At 42.5% G+C, this 18,641-nt stretch overlaps 1 protein-coding gene across 2 annotated transcripts in view; it reads right to left on the bottom strand.

Moving 5' to 3' along the window:
• MPPED2 (metallophosphoesterase domain containing 2) overlaps nucleotides 1-18,641 on the bottom strand; it is a 138,130-nt gene that overhangs the window by 74,163 nt on the left and 45,326 nt on the right. For both annotated transcript variants that reach the window (XM_073347782.2, XM_078853238.1), the window contains exon 3: nucleotides 16,139-16,320. In XM_073347782.2, coding sequence (XP_073203883.1) covers nucleotides 16,139-16,320 — 182 coding nt within the window. The remainder of the gene's footprint in view (nucleotides 1-16,138; nucleotides 16,321-18,641) is intronic.

Here is an 18,641-nt window from a genome sequence, read left to right as displayed (position 1 = left end):
GCAGAGTCAGCCAGTCATGAAAGCAAGGTCTCTTCCTTCCACTCAGCCCCAGTGCTACCCCAATGGAGCAGTCCTGGTGACTAGACAGTATTATATCTCCCACACCATCACTGTTCACTGCCTTTTTCTTCTCTTCAGACTCTGGCTATCAGCATGGTACTGTAATATACTTCCAGGTGAACAATCTTCTCTACAGCAGACAGCACTGAGGAGTTACAGAGTTGTGGTTATTAAGAGTTTTGAGGCTGGTAAAAATCCTTTAGTTTTAGGGCTAAGAGCATCGCCAAAGCAAATATACTTTATTCCCAGCAGCACCAAAAGCTTCACAGGGGAGAGGAGGAAGAAGAATGAATCTCCTTCACTACAATTCCAAGAGAAAACTCAATGGAACTTTCATGTACAAAACTTCATCATTTCCCTGTAGCTCTTCTGCTGTCCCTCAGCTGTAAGCCTTTGAGCTCCAACACCATGTGGTCTTCAAGGATAGTGAGGTTTATTAAGAGGCAGCAAACTCCAGAAACATGATGTAATACATAGGGAGGGAGAATACAGCTCAGATAAATAACCAAGCTGACCCTGTATAGAGGTCTGACAAAATGTGGACAACTTTTGTGGCTATTTTTTCCATTAGAATTTCCATTTTTGCATGCCTGGTTATGAACAGCACCATAAGAGAAAATGCCAAGATGTCAGGAGAAAGGCTGCTCTAGTCCTATTTCCATCCCAATTTGGAAAATTCAAGAAACTCAGCTATGTTAGAAAGATGTAAGTAAACATTTCTGGCAGCTTATCCAAAACAAGTGAGGGTTCACTTGTCACTAGTAATATGCAATTCACAGGGAACAGAGGGTTTCCAAGTCCAAATGAATTTATCAAGATGGATCCAAGTGAGCCCTGGGAAAAGTAGGAACATCTCCCATTTGACTGTTTTTGAGTCCCCCTGTTGTCTTGTGTGTCTCTCTGTTCTTTGTAGTCTCTCTTCATGCCCTTTCCCGGTCTGATGTTCTCTTGTCATCATTTTGTGTTGACTTTGCATTACCTCACCTCTCTCCTTACATTACTATCTCCTGCTGTGTGGCTTTGTTCCTGCTTTACTTCATGTGCCATCAGTAGTGAGGTTTTAATAACCTTTGCCTCACAGCTAGCATTCAGAGTGGGAACAGAAAGCCCAGCACAGCTGAGGACAGCACGATAAGAAGGTTGAGTAAAGCATTTGAGTGAACTGAGCTGCTAAAAATGGAGCATCCTGACTGAGCAACATGAGAAACTTCAAGTTCTTAATTGTTTTGGACATGGGGAACATGAGTCCCAAGGTCCCTCACAAACCTAAGAAGCCCACAGGACAGTACAATAGTCACTGTGAATCAGATTCTGCTCAAACATGCTAATTTAATTTCTTCACCTTCAATAGCATTATTTCAGATTTATACAACTGAGAGTAGAAGTTGTCTGTGGGCCTCCAGCCCAGCCCATCTAGTAGTCTTTCAGAACAGCTATCATTATTTACACCATCATTCTCAGAGGGACACTGTAGGATATTAAAAAGCAAATTTCTTCTTTCAAAAAAGTAAATTGTGGCATCTTCTTTCTCACTACAACGAGCACCATGGATAAATGACCAAACTGGTATTACTATACCTTCCCTAGAAACACTGCTGGAAATCAGGCTTTACTTTTCTAGATCTCCCAGTAAAGAATTTCAAATAAATATTCTACATCTATCTTCTATACACTCTCAACACAACCCCAGAATTAATTACATGGGTTTTCTTTTCTGATCCTTTATTCCTGATATAAAAACGCAATACAAAATTTGTCAGGGCTCAGATCCTGGCCTCTGGCCCACTGCAACAAGAGGGTTAATTAACAAGTCACATAGGCTGGTAATATCCAGTAGGAAGCATGGCTCAGAAAGCTGCCCATTTTTCTTGCAATAAAGAAAATAAAGACAGTAATTTTTGGAACATTAATTAAACCCCCAGTATTGGTAATTACCATAAGATGAGAGTTCTGCCAGCCTTGCATTAACTTAAGTTGCTGCAAGTTGCTTTTGAATGGTACAGTAATGCCCATGATACTGTGAATAAATGACAGCATTAGAGTTTTAGGACTCAAGCACTATATCCAACAAATGCTTCTAACAGACCCTCACTCTCACTGGTTGCTTGACTGGAAGAAATTCATTTCATACAAACAAAAAAGCCAAGGAAGCATTCCATTGAGCAAGCACTTTCTTTACTCATCTTACAAATAATCTCCTGTATTCACCAACAATTTCCTAAATGAGTAGAACTGAGAGGAGAATTAAAAAACCCGAAGAATTAAAAAACACTAAGAGCCCTTGTACTCTTTGCTACCTAAGCTGGAAATAACAGAGCGGTGATAAAAAAAAACAAAAAAAACCCCCAACTCTGTAATAGATAGGACACTGACGACCAATTTTAAATTGCATTACACAGACTGCTAATTTTTATGATGAGATAAAATTTCTTTGGACAGTACACATACTAAAATCTACATGGTGCTTTCTCCCCCACAGCCCCAACCCCTCCCTCTGTTCCAAGCAACTCCTCATCCCCTGAAACCACGGTTTTTACGAAGCAGGAAGGTAATGCTCTACTAACCGAAAGACGTTTTTTAAAAATTAGGTATTGTTAATATGGTGCAGTGAAAGATTCAGTAGAGAGGTATACGTATATGTAGTTTGTTTATTTTTGAGGCAATGCTTAATTTGGAAGCTAGATATAAATCAGTGGTATAGAAAGAGTATATGCTCTAGGATGGCTTTTCAGTGAAATCATTCCCAGACTGAGTTTTGTAGCAGTAGCAGCAACGCTTGAAAAACCGGACAGCAGTGTTTGTGGAACTCATCTTTCTGTCTGAGTGGCTTGGGTTTTTCTCATGGCTGTTTGCTGCAATGCTCTTACTTGGTTATATATTAAAAGGAGTTTTGGGGGAGGAGGGAGTGACTTGTGATTATTTAGTGTATTTGTTTTGGTTGTAGTTTGATTAACTATTCCCGCTTTAAGTAAGGGCAGCCCTAGCAAACAGATCCAAGAAATGACAGAGCAATTACTGAGATGAAAAGTCACAACCACAAATTGTGGAATATTTTCTAGTGCTCCCCTGTTCCTTTCTTTCAATGAAAATTACCAATTTAACTTATTGAAGTGGTTTCTTTATGTTAAGTCTCTCTGGAGATTTTGTCCTCTTTGAAAAAAAGATTAACCTCAGCCAAGTATTCTAGTGTCTTCAGGTGTCATCCTAAAATTTACATTGATTTGTTTTAAGATGAATTTCCACACTAATGCTTGGTAGTATATGAGTTGTACAGGTGGCATTACAGTATATTTCCAATAAGTTACTCTGACTGCAGAGGTGACAGACAAAAAAGACCAAGGTTCCTTCAACAGACAATTAAAAAATACATGCAGTTCATTGAGACTTTTTTTTTAAGTAGCCAAGGGAAATAAAAAGATCCGATACATATAAAAGTTTAACACACTTACATTTATGCACATGGAGAATTTCCACTGAAGTCAATGGAATTTTTGCATACAAATCAATGGCAGGAAAATGGTCCCTTCTACTGTATCTACAAAGTTATACTTTCAGGGTACTGTTTTCTACATAGCATATAGCAAGAATTTCAGCTCACACACAAAGTAGTAAAATAAAATATCAGGAAAAAACTAGAATGAATATAGCATGGAGAAAGAATTCTACATTTGTTCTTTGAATTTCTTTATAAAATGCTAGGTGAGGGGGAAAATATAGTTCCTTATTTTATGATGCCAGGTGTTTACAGTTATATTTACCCATATTTTACAAATATTAAGATGCAACATTCACACTTGTTTTGTATTCTCCTGAGAAAGAAAGACTTTTATTCCAGAGAAGTTGTGTAAATAAAAACTGAACATAGATTAATTTGGGGATTTAAAAAAATTAATGCCACAGTTTAAAAGTGATGTTAAACACATTACAAATTAGGACACAATTAAAGATGAGACTGGACTCTCCTACAAAGTTACAAATATTTTTACAAGAAGCACAACAGGATAATCCTTTTAAAAGATGTTTAATAAATACCCAAGAGAATTTAAAAAAGAATGAATTTAGATTACATTTTGTTAATTGCACGAATGAATTTCACGCTTCTGAAACTAAGCAACTAACAGCAGGTGCTGGTGGACATGCAGGCAGACACTGTGCAGGTTTGCCTATACAGCTCTGTCAAGGCATCTCAAGACCCCTACTTACCATCTCACTTCTGAACTATGCTGCAGCAATCTGCTAATTTGGCCAGATCCTGAAATCCTCGCTTAAGCAAAGGGATCACAGAAAGCCTTCTCTGGCTCCCACTGAGCCCAAGAGAGCAGAACTTGTCCCAATGCATAAAGGAAGAGTCCTACAGCATTAGAAGTCAGTCACTGAAGACATAGCTTTTTCTAAAATGAGACTAACAAACTTTTCTGGAGCTTTCTTCCCTCCTCCCAGAGCAGCAGTGCAGAACTCAAACACCCTTCGGAGGATTTAAACCAGAACAACATTTTCTTTCAATTGCAACTATGGAATACATTCAAAATTTGTTACAAGAGCTAAGTGCAGCAATATGGTATTTTATAGTTAGTCACTTAATTATTCATTCTGGATGTAATGAATGGAGCAGGTTTAAAACAAGTTCCAGATGGTAATAGCAGAAAGTAGAAATAAATCAAAATTTATAAAAATAAAAAAGATTTGTTTTCTGTTGCCATAATTTTACTCTATAATAATTTGAAACTGCCTTTAGATTTTAAATTAACTCAGCATTTTGCATTAATATCCTTCTGAGTTTTTGGCAATTTGGAGTTTATTTGGGTTGTTTTTTGATAAATGTTTATATTAGTTACATACCAAACACTGACAGAATTCTTATTACAAAAGATAATATTTAAAAAGGAATATAATGAAATTAAGTCCTGAAAGGTCAAATATTTGATCAGAGTGAATTTATTATCTTAAATGTACCTAAATATGTGAGATTAATGCTCAGCGCTGCATGCCCTTCTCAGAAAAAATTCCCATTTACTATTCCTAAGTAGGTAGAGGATTGGGTTCAGAGAAGAGCACAGCGTGCAACTATAATGAGAAAAGAATGAAGGAGGAACCTAACCAAAAAAGAATAAAGAGATGGTTAGGAAGAAGAGAAAAAGTCCCAAATCTCATTATATTGTTTTGTTCCATTTGTCTGCTTCAGAATAAGTTTGGTTTTTAAGAAGCAAACCCTATAATGGCAGACATCTAACCTACAACCATAGGATACACTTTCAGATAGCGACAAGGGCTCATATGGACAAGCTAAGGGTGGATTAGAACAGGTCATCTGTTCATACTTCCTACAGCAATACCACATTAGCAGAGCTCTTTCAGCTTTATCATCTATTCTACATTACAGTCAACAGTTTCAATTTGAAGCTGCTACTTTCATTAACTTAATCAAATGTCCCATACCAACATGACCCACAGTAACTTTTCTGCTTAGCATAAAACAAGCCTTAACAGAACTACCACCAATACACAAATAAGCACAGTGTAACCAGCCAACCACCAAATTTAAATATATACGTACTCTGCTTTTATTTCTTTCACTAACACATTGGACAAACTAAATATACTGCATATAAAGGCAGAACTCTTCTTTCATTTACACCAGTGCGTTTCTACTGAAGTCAACAAAGATCACACTGGTGTAACTAGAAGCATTTGACACGAATCCAAAAATCAGACTTGCCTCACTATGTCACATTATTCACATGTTTTCTCAGTTTGTCTATCACATGCAGCAGCAATAAAGAGAAAACACTAACGGTACGTCTACACTGCACACCCCTTACGTCAATGTGTAGAGTACACTCGCTGCATGCCCCCCAGCATGGGTATAAATAGAAGCATAGATGGTGAGGCTCTTCTTAGGTGAGTAAAGACACACCTGATCTCTGTGGGTATGTACCCTACGCTGCCCTCCACACACCCAAGCAGTGCCTCCCCCCATCTACACAGCTAAAAACAACTATGTACGGTCCTACGGCGTCCCCGCTGCCAGAGCCTTTCCCTGATGCCTCTCTCCTGCCAAATCCTTTCACTGATGCATGTAGCTACATGCCTGAGGGTATGTCTACACTACGAAATTAGGTCGAATTTATAGAAGTCGTTTTTTTAGAAATCGGTTTTATATATTCGAGCGCGTGTGTCCCCACAGAAAATGCTCTAAGTGCATTAAGTGCATTAACTCGGCGGAGTGCTTCCACAGTACCGAGGCTAGAGTCGACTTCCGGAGCGTTGCACTGTGGGTAGCTATCCCACAGTTCCCGCAGTCTCCACTGCCCATTGGAATTCTGGGTTGAGATCCCAATGCCTGATGGGGCTAAAACGTTGTCGCGGGTGGTTCTGGGTACATATTGTTAGGTCCCTGTTCCCTCCCTCCCTCCGTGAAAGCAAGGGCAGACAATCGTTTCGCACCTTTTTTCCTGAGTTACCTGTGCAGATGCCATACCATGGCAAGCATGGAGCCTGCTCAGCTCACTGTCACCGTATGTCTCCTGGGTGCTGGCAAACACTGTACTCCATTGCTACACAGTAGCAGCAACCCATTGCTGTGGCAGCAGACGGTGCAATAGGACTGGTAGCCGTCATTGTCATGTCCGAGGTGCTCCTGGTCGCCTGTGTGAGGTCGATCAGGAGCGCCTGGGCAGACATGGGCGCAGGGACTAAATTTGGAGTGACTTGATTAAGTCATTCTCTTTAGTCCTGCAGTCAGTCCTACTGAACCATCTTATGGTGAGTAGGCAGGCGATATAGATTGCTAGCAGTCCTATTGCATCATCTTCTGCTGGGCAGGCAAGAGATGAGGATGGCTAGCAGTCATATTGTACCATCTTCTGCCGAGCAGCCCTGAGATGTGGATGGCATGCAGTCCTTCTGCACCGTCTGCTGCCAGCCAAAGATGTAAAAGATAGATGGAGTGTATCAAAACAAGAAATAGACCAGATTTGTTTTGTACTCATTGCTTTCCCCCCTCCCCGTCTAGGGGACTCATTCCTCTAGGTCACACTGTAGTCACTCACAGAGAAGGTGCAGCGAGGTAAATCTAGCCATGTATCAATCAGAGGCCAGACTAACCTCCTTGTTCCAGTAAGAACAATAACTTAGGTGCACCATTTCTTATTGGAACCCTCCGTGAAGTCCTGCCTGAAATACCCCTTGATGTAAAGCCATCCCCTTTGTTGATTTTAGCTCCCTGAAGCCAACCCTGTAAGCCGTGTCGTCAGTCACCCCTCCCTCCGTCAGAGCAATGGCAGACAATCGTTCCGTGCCTTTTTTCTGTGCGGACGCCATACCAAGGCAAGCATGGAGGCCGCTCAGCTCACTTTGGCAATTAGGAGCATATTAAACACCACACGCATTATCCAGCAGTATATGCAGCACCAGAACCTGGCAGAGTGATACCGGGCGAGGAGGCGACGTCAGCACGGTCACGTGAGTGATGAGGACATGGACACAGACTTCTCTCAAAGCACGGGCCCTGCCAATGCATGCATCATGGTGCTAATGGGGCAGGTTCATGCAGTGGAACACCTATTTTGGGCTCGGGAAACAAGCACAGACTGATGGGACCGCATAGTGTTGCAGGTCTGGGACGATTCCCAGTGGCTGCGAAACTTTCGCATGCGTAAGGGCACTTTCATGGAACTTTGTGACTTGCTTTCCCCTGCCCTGAAGCACATGAATACCAAGATGAGAGCAGCCCTCACAGTTGAGAAGCGAGTGGCGATAGCCCTGTGGAAGCTTGCAACGCCAGACAGCTACCGGTCAATTGGGAATCAATTTGGAGTCGGCAAATCTACTGTGGGGGCTGCTGTGATGCAAGTAGCCCACGCAATCAAAGATCTGCTGATATCAAGGGCAGTGACCCTGGGAAATGTGCAGGTCATAGTGGATGGCTTTGCTGCAATGGGATTCCCTAACTGTGGTGGGGCCATAGACGGAACCCATATCCCTATCTTGGCACCGGAGCATCAAGCCGGCGAGTACATAAACCGCAAGGGGTACTTTTCGATAGTGCTGCAAGCTCTGGTGGATCACAAGGGACGTTTCACCAACATCAACGTGGGATGGCCGGGAAAGGTACATGACGCTCGCATCTTCAGGAACTCTGGTCTGTTTCAAAAGCTGAAGGAAGGGACTTTATTCCCAGACCAGAAAATAACTGTTGGGGATGTTGAAATGTCTATATGTATCCTTGGGGACCCAGCCTACCCCTTAATGCCATGGCTCATGAAGCCGTACACAGGCAGCCTGGACAGTAGTCAGGAGCTGTTCAACTACAGGCTGAGCAAATGCAGAATGTGGTAGAATGTGCATTTGGACGGTTAAAGGCGTGCTGGCGCAGTTTACTGACTCGCTTAGACCTCAACGAAACCAATATTCCCACTGTTATTACTGCTTGCTGTGCGCTCCACAATATCTGTGAGAGTAAGGGGGAGACGTTTATGGCGGGGTGGAAGGTTGAGGCAAATCGCCTGGCTGCTGGTTATGCGCAGCCAGACACCAGGGCAGTTAGAAGAGCATAGAAGGGTGCGGTACGCATCAGAGAAGCTTTGAAAACCAGTTTCATGACTGGCCAGGCTACGGTGTGAAAGTTCTGTTTGTTTCTCCTTGATGAAAACCCCCCGCCCCTTGGTTCACTCTACTTCCCTGTAAGCTAACCACCCTCCCCTCCTCCCTTCGATCACCGCTTGCAGAGGCAATAAAGTCATTGTCGCTTCACATTTATGCATTCTTTATTCATTCATCACACAAATAGGGGATGACTACCAAGGTAGCCCAGGAGGGGTGGTGGAGGAGGGAAGGAAAATGCCACACAGCACTTTAAAAGTTTACAACTTTAAAATTTATCGAATGCCAGCCTTCTGGTTTTTGGGCAATCCTCTGTGGCGGAGTGGCTGGTTAGCCGGAGGCCCCCCCACCGCGTTCTTGGGCGTCTGCGTGTGGAGGCTATGGAACTTGGGGAGGAGGGCGGTTGGTTACACAGGGGCTGTAGTGGCAGTCTGTGCTCCAGCTGCCTTTGCTGCAGCTCAACCATACACTGGAGCATACTGGTTTGATCCTCCAGCAGCCTCAGCATTGAATCCTGCCTCCTCTCATCATGCTGCCGTCACATTTGAGCTTCAGCCCTGTCTTCAGCCCGCCACTTACTCTCTTCAGCCCGCCACCTCTCCTCCTGGTCATTTTGAGCTTTCCTGCGCTCTGACATTATTTGCCTCCATGCATTCGTCTGTGCTCTGTCAGTGTGGGAGGACAGCATGAGCTCAGAGAACATTTTATCACGAGTGCGTTTTTTTTTCTTTCTAATCTTCACTAGCCTCTGGGAAGGAGAAGATCCTGTGATCATTGAAACACATGCAGCTGGTGGAGAAAAAAAAAGGGACAGCGGTATTTAAAAAGACACATTTTATAAAACAGTGGCTACACTCTTTCAGGGTAAACCTTGCTGTCAACATTACATACATAGCACATGTGCTTTCGTTACAAGGTCGCATTTTGCCTCCCTCCACCGCGTGGCTACCCCCTCAACCCTCCCCCCTCCCCGTGGCTAACAGCAGGGAACATTTCTGTTCAGCCATAGGCAAACAGCCCAGCAGGAACGGGCTCCTCTGAGTGTCCCCTGAAGAAAAGCACCCTATTTCAACTAGGTGACCATGAATGATATCTCACTCTCCTGAGGATAACACAGAGAGATAAAGAACGGATGTTGTTTGAACGCCAACAAACATACACTGCAATGCTTTGTTGTACAATGATTCCCGAGTACGTGTTACTGGCCTAGAGTGGTAAAGTGTCCTACCATGGAGAACGCAATAAGGCTGCCCTCCCCAGAAACCTTTTGCAAAGGCTTTGGGAGTACATCCAGGAGAGCCGCGAATGCCAGGGCAAATTAATCCTTTCACATGCTTGCTTTTAAACTATGTATAGTATTTTAAAAGGTACACTCACCGGAGGTCCTTTCTCCACCTGCCGGGTCCAGGAGGCAGCCTTGGGTGGGTTCGGGGGGTACTGGCTCCAGGTCCAGGGTGAGAAACAGATCCTGGCTGTCGGGAAAACCGGTTTCTCCGCTTGCTTGCTGTGAGCTATCTACAATCTCATCATCATCATCATCTTCTTCGTCCCCAAAATCTGCTTCCGTATTGTCTCCATCTCCATTGAAGGAGTCAAACAACATGGCTGGGGTAGTGGTGGGTGAACCCCCTAAAATGACATGCAGCTCATCATAGAAGCGGCATGTTTGGGGCTCTGACCCGGAGCGGCCGTTCGCCTCTCTGGTTTTCTGGTAGGCTTGCCTCAGCTCCTTAAGTTTCACGCAGCACTGCTTCGGGTCCCTGTTATGGCCTCTGTCCTTCATGCCCTGGGAGATTTTCACAAAGGTTTTGGCATTTTGAAAACTGGAACGGAGTTCTGATAGCACGGATTCCTCTCCCGATACAGCGATCAGATCCCGTACCTCCCGTTCGGTCCATGCTGGAGCTCTTTTGCGATTCTGGGTCTCCATCATGGTCACCTCTGCTGATGAGCTCTGCATGGTCACCTGCAGCTTGCCACGCTGGCCAAACAGGAAATGAGATTCAAAAGTTCGCGGTTCTTTTCCTGTCTACCTGGCCAGTGCATCTGAGTTGAGAGTGCTGTCCAGAGCGGTCACAATGGAGCACTCTGGGACAGGTCCCGGAGGCCAATACCGTCGAATTGTGTCCACAGTACCCCAAATTCGACCCGGCAAGGCCGATTTAAGCGCTAATCCACTTGTCAGGGGTGGAGTAAGGAAATCGATTTTAAGAGCCCTTTAAGTCGAAATAAAGGGCTTCATCGTGTGGACGGGTGCAGGTTTACATCGATTTAACGCTGCTAAATTCGACCTAAAGTCCTAGTGTAGACCAGGGCTCAGTGTTGATGCAGTTGCTTTCCATTGAAGCATGTAGCTACACATACCCTACACACTGCCACCAGCAGCGTGCAGTGTAGATGTACCCTAAGAGGAACATTATTGGCAATGTACATAAAAGATGAAAGGAGAGCATGAAAGAATCACTTTGCCCCTCCCAAACATTTCAGAAACAATGAGTCAAATTTTTTATTTTCAGTTATGGTGATGTATTTTTGTGGTAACTCCATCAACTTCACAGGAGCTATTCCAGATTGAAATCACTGTTGCCACAGAGCATAAAACAGCCCAACTCATCGAATCCTGCACTTCCCATGGGGGAGTTTTGCCTAAGTAAGAACAGAACAAGCATTTCAGGCAATAAATAGTAGTAGCAATTAAAAAAAAAAAGTGGTTGAAGAACTTCAGCTGGTGTAGAAACAGATCCTGTAAACAGTACCTCAGTCATGAAAAGTACTATTGAAATTGATGCAGACTACTCATGTGAGCAAGGGTTTGCAAGATCAGGCCCTATCTGACACTATAAATATACCTTCAAGTCATTACAGATATATATTACGTAAATTCAGCTTTGCTTTCCCTTTACTTTTGCATTTGTGACTTATTCAGTCACTTCCCAGTACATGGGAAAGGACATACTGTATATCACCAACTATGCTATAATTACATATTCTTCTCTTTAATTTTCCATATATGACTCAATGTGAAGGGAAGGGGAAAATGTGCATTGTGATATAATAATATACTAAGTATATTTGGAAAGAAATATATTAGCCATAGCATATCATCTTAATTCTTCCCCAGCATATAATGCTGTTTACTGCAAGGTCAGTTAAGTTACTATAAGGGATTTTTAATGAAAACAATTATAAATTTAAAATAACTGTGTTTAAAGCATTTAACAGCCACTAAGGTCAAGTGATTACAGCAGTTACAAGACCCATGGGACATGTTCACACCAAAACAAAGTGAATAAATTACCTCAGCTGGCATGTGTAATCACTAAGTGACCACAGAGGCTATTCAGTGCACAAGCCCAGAAGAGTTTCATGCAAAACCAATAATGAAAATTTATCAGTCAAGGGAAAAAAGTATAAGAATTAGCAAAAGTTATGCTATAAGACTACCTAACTATAGGGAGGAGAAGACATGATGTGGAAGACAGGGTTTGATGAATGGTGTACCAAGGCTGAAAAACACAACAGGCAGAGGAAGAAGAGCTGACATTAATGAAACAAGGTGGAAGAGATAATATCTTCTATTGCAGTGTTTCTCAACCTTTTTGATACCAGGGACTAGCTTGCTGCCTTCCTAAACTGTGTCAGGGAGATCTCAGGGACCAGCACTGGTCCATGGACCAGTCGTTGAGAAACACTGTTATATTGGCCCAATTTCGGTTGGTGAGAGAACCCGAAGAAGAGCTCTGTGTAGACTTGAAAGCTTCTCTCACTCTCACCAACAGAAACTGGTCAAATAAAAGATACTACCTCACCCAACTTGTCTCCCTAATATCCTGGGACCAACACAGCTGCAACAACATTGCATATATGAATGATGCAGATAGACAGACACAAACCTAAATACTTTATGCAGCCAAAACCCCCACTGAGTTCAGCAGACATTTCAGGTGTACAAAGAATTAAGAGTCATAAGGCAAAACGAAGGACTCGGTCCTGCATACAAAACTCTTAATCAAGAAAAAGTGGGGTAGGATATTAATTTCTTGACTTTGGCTTTGTCTTTTCTGCCAAAAGGGTGTGTTTTTACAATGGGATAACCAATGTACATTAGCAATCCCTCTAAAATCCTAGTGGAGCAAGGCCCTGTAGTTTTACTGTGAGGTAAATTAGACCAGGTCATCCACAGGTGAGAGTACAGTATTGACCTGACCTAGCTACCTTGCATTGAAAACTACAGGTGGCTGGTTTCACACCAGGATTTTACAGCAGAATCACTAACCTGCGTTAGCTATTCTGCTGTACAAAACCCCACCTTTTCTGCGATACACTCATAGCCTTTGTTGGGAATTCTGTGTGCAGAAAGCTTTTGGGAACAGGCCCTAACCAACAGGATGGGATGAACAGCTAAGACAGAATGAGAGACAAAAGGAATACCAGTGAGCAGAAGTGAGAACAAATCTTAAGAATAGGATACAGAAGATGATTTTCTCATCTCTAACATATGTTGATATTTCTATGCCCCCATTACTACACTATCTGAGCATCTCACTATTTTAAATATATTTCTCCTTACAACACTCTTATGAGACAGGGCAGTGTTATTATCCCCATTTTACAGCTAGCAAACTGAGGCTCAGATCAACTAAAGAAGTTAGATGCCTAACTCCTACTAAAGCCATTCAGAGTTAAGTGCTTAAATGCCTTTAAAGTTCTGGCCCCAAGTGACTTGCCTAAAGTCACAATGCTCTAATTTCGGGAGAGGAGAAGAGCAAATAGCAACAGATCCACACAGGCAGGGCATGTAATGGAGGAGTGCCACCTATATGGTATGCACACACACACCCCCATCACCATCTCATGCTATACAACCACCTTCGTGGATGCTCTCTATAGAGATGGAGAGGGGCAAGCTGGGCAGTGCTCAGGGCATGGCCTTTCTCCATGGTTTCATGGTGATGACATTTTTCACAGTAGCCACAGAAGGGAGAGATGGCTACACACTAGGCAGGAGAGATGTGTTGCCCAGTCCTTCCCCCACCTTCTTCCACAGGGCCATTCAGTTCCTCTATGCGTTGTGTAAATAAAGGGGAGTGTACAGGCACATCCCAAGGAGAGTAGGGGAATTTCATCACTGTGAGGTATGAACAGAACTCAAGACAACAGATCACCTAAAAGAAAGCTAAGAATAACTGCAACCATTATATGGTGGGGAAAAAATCATTTGCAGCCTCATTCTAATATGCAAACAGAATGGCAGGTTTTGTGTATGAAATTTTGTGTATGAAGTTACAGGTGGACTCTATGGACAACCAAAACCAGAATGAAATACAATAGAGATCGCCTTAAGACATGCGAGAGAAATATAGAAGTGCAAGGGCAAATCATATGGTGCTCTCACTGCCTAAGACTACAGAATCTGGCCTATTAGACATACATGCCACACCAACCTCTGCCAGCCCTGTGTGTGTGTGTGGTATACACACACAAAGAAATCCCTTAAATAAATATTGGAGTATCTATTCAATGAATGATAACTCATGTAATTAATATTAACCACAGAGCAATATGAATAAAGGTACTATTCATGTAACTCCTGCACGCATATAGTAAGCACAGACACCAGAGGCTTATGTGATGAAATCAAATCATAATAATTGGTTGTTAAATAAAGGGGTATCTCTGATATATAAAATTCAATATGGAACAATGAAAATATTTACTTGTGCTGGCTTCCTGCAGCGCAGATTGGCATCTTCAAGTAAAGTGCTGTAGCTCAGCACTGTCCTTATCAAGATACTACTATGGTATTTTGGAGTAATGATCCAATATTTAGACGCTACACTGAGCTCCATCCATAGTGGGTACTTGGGTCTGTGGGCTCAGGACAGCAAATCCTTCCAGTAGCAGCCTGCCACAGAAGGGGTCTGAAGACTGAGCCATCTTTAACAATAGTGCTGCCTACTTCCCTAGTGGGACTGGCTCATTCTGGGGGGGAGCATATTCAATCTCTTTTGAAACCATGTATCCCCAGGAGTGTCTGCACACGTCTGTGCATATGGACTCCAGTTTTGACAGGCCTGTGCGGAGGCTGCACAAAAGGTGTGAAAGATGGCTCTTTGTATGCTTCTCCTCCTATACACCCACATAAGCTCCTGTCACATTCTGACCCTGTACTAACACTGTTGCAGAAAGGGATGTGTTTTGAACCATTTGAATACACTAGGACTTTCTAATCATAAAGCTGGTGAGGCATAATTACAGCATGATGGCGGTGAGGGATACTAGGAGCCATTGTATCCAGTATACAACAGCCAGAGGAGGGGCAAGTATTCTTAAAATAAGACAAGGGACTATGAGACATTGAAAGCAAGTGGGGGAAAGAGAGTAAGAATATATATAAATGCACAAGTCACGGAGAGGAAACGCAAGGAGGAGGGTGAGAAAGGCAAAGGATGTGGAAGGGAAGCACTTTTGGGTTTTTTTTATGAACCAAAAAAAAAAGTCCTCTCATCTCCCTAAGGGCCAGCCAAGAGAATCCAATGGGATTTATTCCAATGATGTTATTAAAGGCCTTTAGCAACATGGTCATCATAAAGCAGCAGCTGAGAGAGAGTGCAATGACTGGGGCACAATGCAATGACTCAGCAACGCTTTTAAAAGCTTTTATATACTGCTGCAGATTTATTTTGAGAAGGAAGAGATTCTGGAAGACGTGCTTGCTCTGTTGGGCCTTCCTAGCGTCTTTAATACCCCTAGTGCAAACAGTGACATGGCAATACATAACTTGCCTCATGATATCATGTGTAACAATGATGCCTGGCACATGGAAAAATCCATTCTCCTGAGCATAACCTACTTGCTGCAACCTGCGCAATTCTTGCGGAGCTGCTGTCATCCTCTTAATGACCCACCAGCATCAACTGACCACTAGGACACACTTGGCAAATTCACCAGGGCAATAGGTGCTTCCATCTGGGAGATTCCAGAGCATAGCAGAAGTCAGCAGTCAAAGGGTTAAAATGCCAGCCCTCCTTTATCTAAAAGGTGCATTCAATTCAGTAACCACAACCACATACTGCCTAGTACAATCCCTTTGAAGCTGCCCCTCCCAATGGTGGGAAAAGGGGTTTTTTGGTTGCAGACCCAGAGCTACAGAAATGCCAGCTGCCAGTGGGACATACTGTGTGCACACATCCGGTCTCACCATAACAGTGTACACTCAGAGCTGCCGCATAGCTCCTGTACCCTTGCCTTGGAATGACAGAGGTCCCTACCCCAAGATAATGCAGTGATAAAGCAAAATATCTCAATTCATCTTTAATTAACACAATCATATTAGACAGAGCACATCACACAAGAACAACTGAAGCAGGGGTTGTGGAGGTGGGGTCTCCAAGTGCTTTAATTCAATTAGAAAGCAGTGAGTGACACTTGTACAGAAAAGGTTAATTGGGGTCACCAAAATGCAATAATTCCTTACCTAACCAGTCATTAAACTTCTTAACCTCGGAGGGCAGTCCCAGCTCGGTGAAATCGCCTGTGTGGAGAAGGATGTCCCCATAAGGCATCTGGATGCCATCTGTTCTGGAGTGTGTGTCTGAGACGCAGACAAATCGCGTGTGGCCCGTTGGTTTTGGAGTGTCATATGGGATAGGGTCGACCCTAAAGCAGATACATAACAGAGCCCATAACAGTTACATGGGTTAAAACCCTCACATGCATTACTTTAAATATGAACATAAATCTATATACTCAAAGCGCTTAGGGAGAAAACTGTGGAAGATCAGAAATGTCCTGTTGTTTGAGACTCCATAATGCAGCAGCATGAACAATCCAAAAGGTAAACACTTTCCTGACAGGAAAACAAGACGGTAAAAAATTATACATGATATGGCAGGCCCAGCACCAAGCCCTCATATTAACATCAATAAAGAAATCAGAGAACATGGATTCTAGAGATGTATAATCCAGTCAGACCTTTTCCACCCAACCAATAGCTACTACCACATATCTTATTAAATGACCAAGTGCATGGGCCATTAAATAACATCACTGTCAGCTGGGCCAGAATTGTCTCCTACTAGGCTCGATCCTGCAAGAGACTGAGCAACAGGATTTCAGTCAAGCTAAGCACTAAGCTACATGCTTAATGTTAAACACATGAATAGCTCCACTGACCACAGTAGGACCAGCCAAATGCATACAGATAAACACACGCTTAAGTGCTTTGCTGGTGCTCAGCACCTTGAAGGATCGAACTGAATGAAAGGAAAAAAAAGTGAAAAGCCAGCATAAGAATAAAATTGATTTGATTTTAAAAAATGCCTTCAGTTTTAGTAATGTGATGTGTTATCTCTAAGAGAAATAAGACAATTCATAAGAAAACATAAAGCCTAGCAGTGTTCCTCTATTTTTTTTTTAAAATAGGCATATATACCTATTTATGTCCTGAGCTGTGTGGCGGCCTCCACACATAAGTCCAAATTCTTTGCTGGTGTAAACTGGCACAGCATCGTTGAAGTCTATGGGGTGCTGCCAGTTTATGCAGGCTGAGAATTTGGACCACACAATGAAAATGTCACAAGAAGAGCCGACAAATAACAGAACGGTGTAATATAAAACAAGATACATGGAGCAATATCACAGAAGATCATATCCAGAAATTGTGTAACAGAACATTCTACTGAGTCCATACTATATGGAGCCAAAGGATCTTGTACAAAACTCTGAAGATTTTTAGATCTTTATTCTCACTACTGCTTCCTAATCCAGACTCAGGTGACGTGTGTGTGTGAAGTGTGGGTTTATGTGTTCATTAGCTGTCCCTCCCCATCCTCAGTGAAATCTAAGATCAGTGTAAACTAGGGAAAGTTGCAGCAGTGTAACTGTGCTGATATAAACCCCTATCTTTGATACTTAAATAGTCCCCATCACTGAGTTCACTTAGCCTCACAACAACCCTGTGAGTTAGGGAAGTGCTATTACCCTTCTTTACAGGTAGGGAACTGATTCACAGTGATTAAGTGACTTTCCCATGGTCACACAGGAAGTCTGTGACAGATTAAGGTTTTGAACGTGTGTCTTTTAAGTCCTGGAGTATTACCCCAACCATTGGACAGACCATATCCTTCCTTTCCTAAGGGTGACAAACCATCCCAGTACAAAACGGGGCACTTACTAGTGTAACTTACCCTGATAACCTATTGGGGTAAACTTCAGTACTGCAAACCTGGTGCAGCCTATCTACACTTGGGGTTTGCACTGGCATAAATACATTAGTTCAAAAGACGAACTGCTTGTATAGACAGGGCCTTAATGGAAGAATACTCTACCTAGTATTTTTTTTTACTACCAAGAATCTATTTACTTTATCACATATACTACAAAACATTTCCTGAATAGTGCCCAAGTGCTACAAGGGTGGGTGCGCTAGGAATGGATAGATCACATTGCTACATACTAGTATCCTATGAAGCACAATCATAAATAATTAGGCCTAAACCACAGTTCACTTGTCAAAGAAATGAAACGAGTTTTTGTTGCATTTGTTCACTGACTTGTTAATTTGTAAAGTTCAGTCATTCATAAAGTACCTCCTAGGTACTGGTGCAAATCAGTGAGGTTCAATTGTATTTAGTTGAGTTTACTTGCCTGGCCTTTATTTTGCAAGTTGGGTGAGGTGGGAAGGAACTGTTTGGTATGTAACTTGCACATGTTCCTGTAATTTTTTTTAGTACTTGAAAGATTTTTTTCCCCCCAAAAAATAAAATAATGAGCAGATTGTATGATTATATGGCCCATATAACTGGTTATCACTGTGGGTTTAATTGGAAACCCAAAAAGAAATCCTAACTCCAACACATAATTAATGGGTTTTTTGCCACAAGGGTTAGAAATTAATAAGGCTGTTATCACAGAGAAAATTCACTAATTCACTGAGATCACACTGACAACGTGAGCAGAACTGTGATTATAAGCAATAG

This window comes from Lepidochelys kempii, chromosome 6 (genome assembly GCF_965140285.1).
Source record: "Lepidochelys kempii isolate rLepKem1 chromosome 6, rLepKem1.hap1, whole genome shotgun sequence".
Lineage (NCBI taxonomy): Eukaryota > Metazoa > Chordata > Testudines > Cheloniidae > Lepidochelys > Lepidochelys kempii.
Note: the sequence above shows the minus strand (reverse complement) of the source record. Positions and strands in the feature narration are given on the sequence as shown.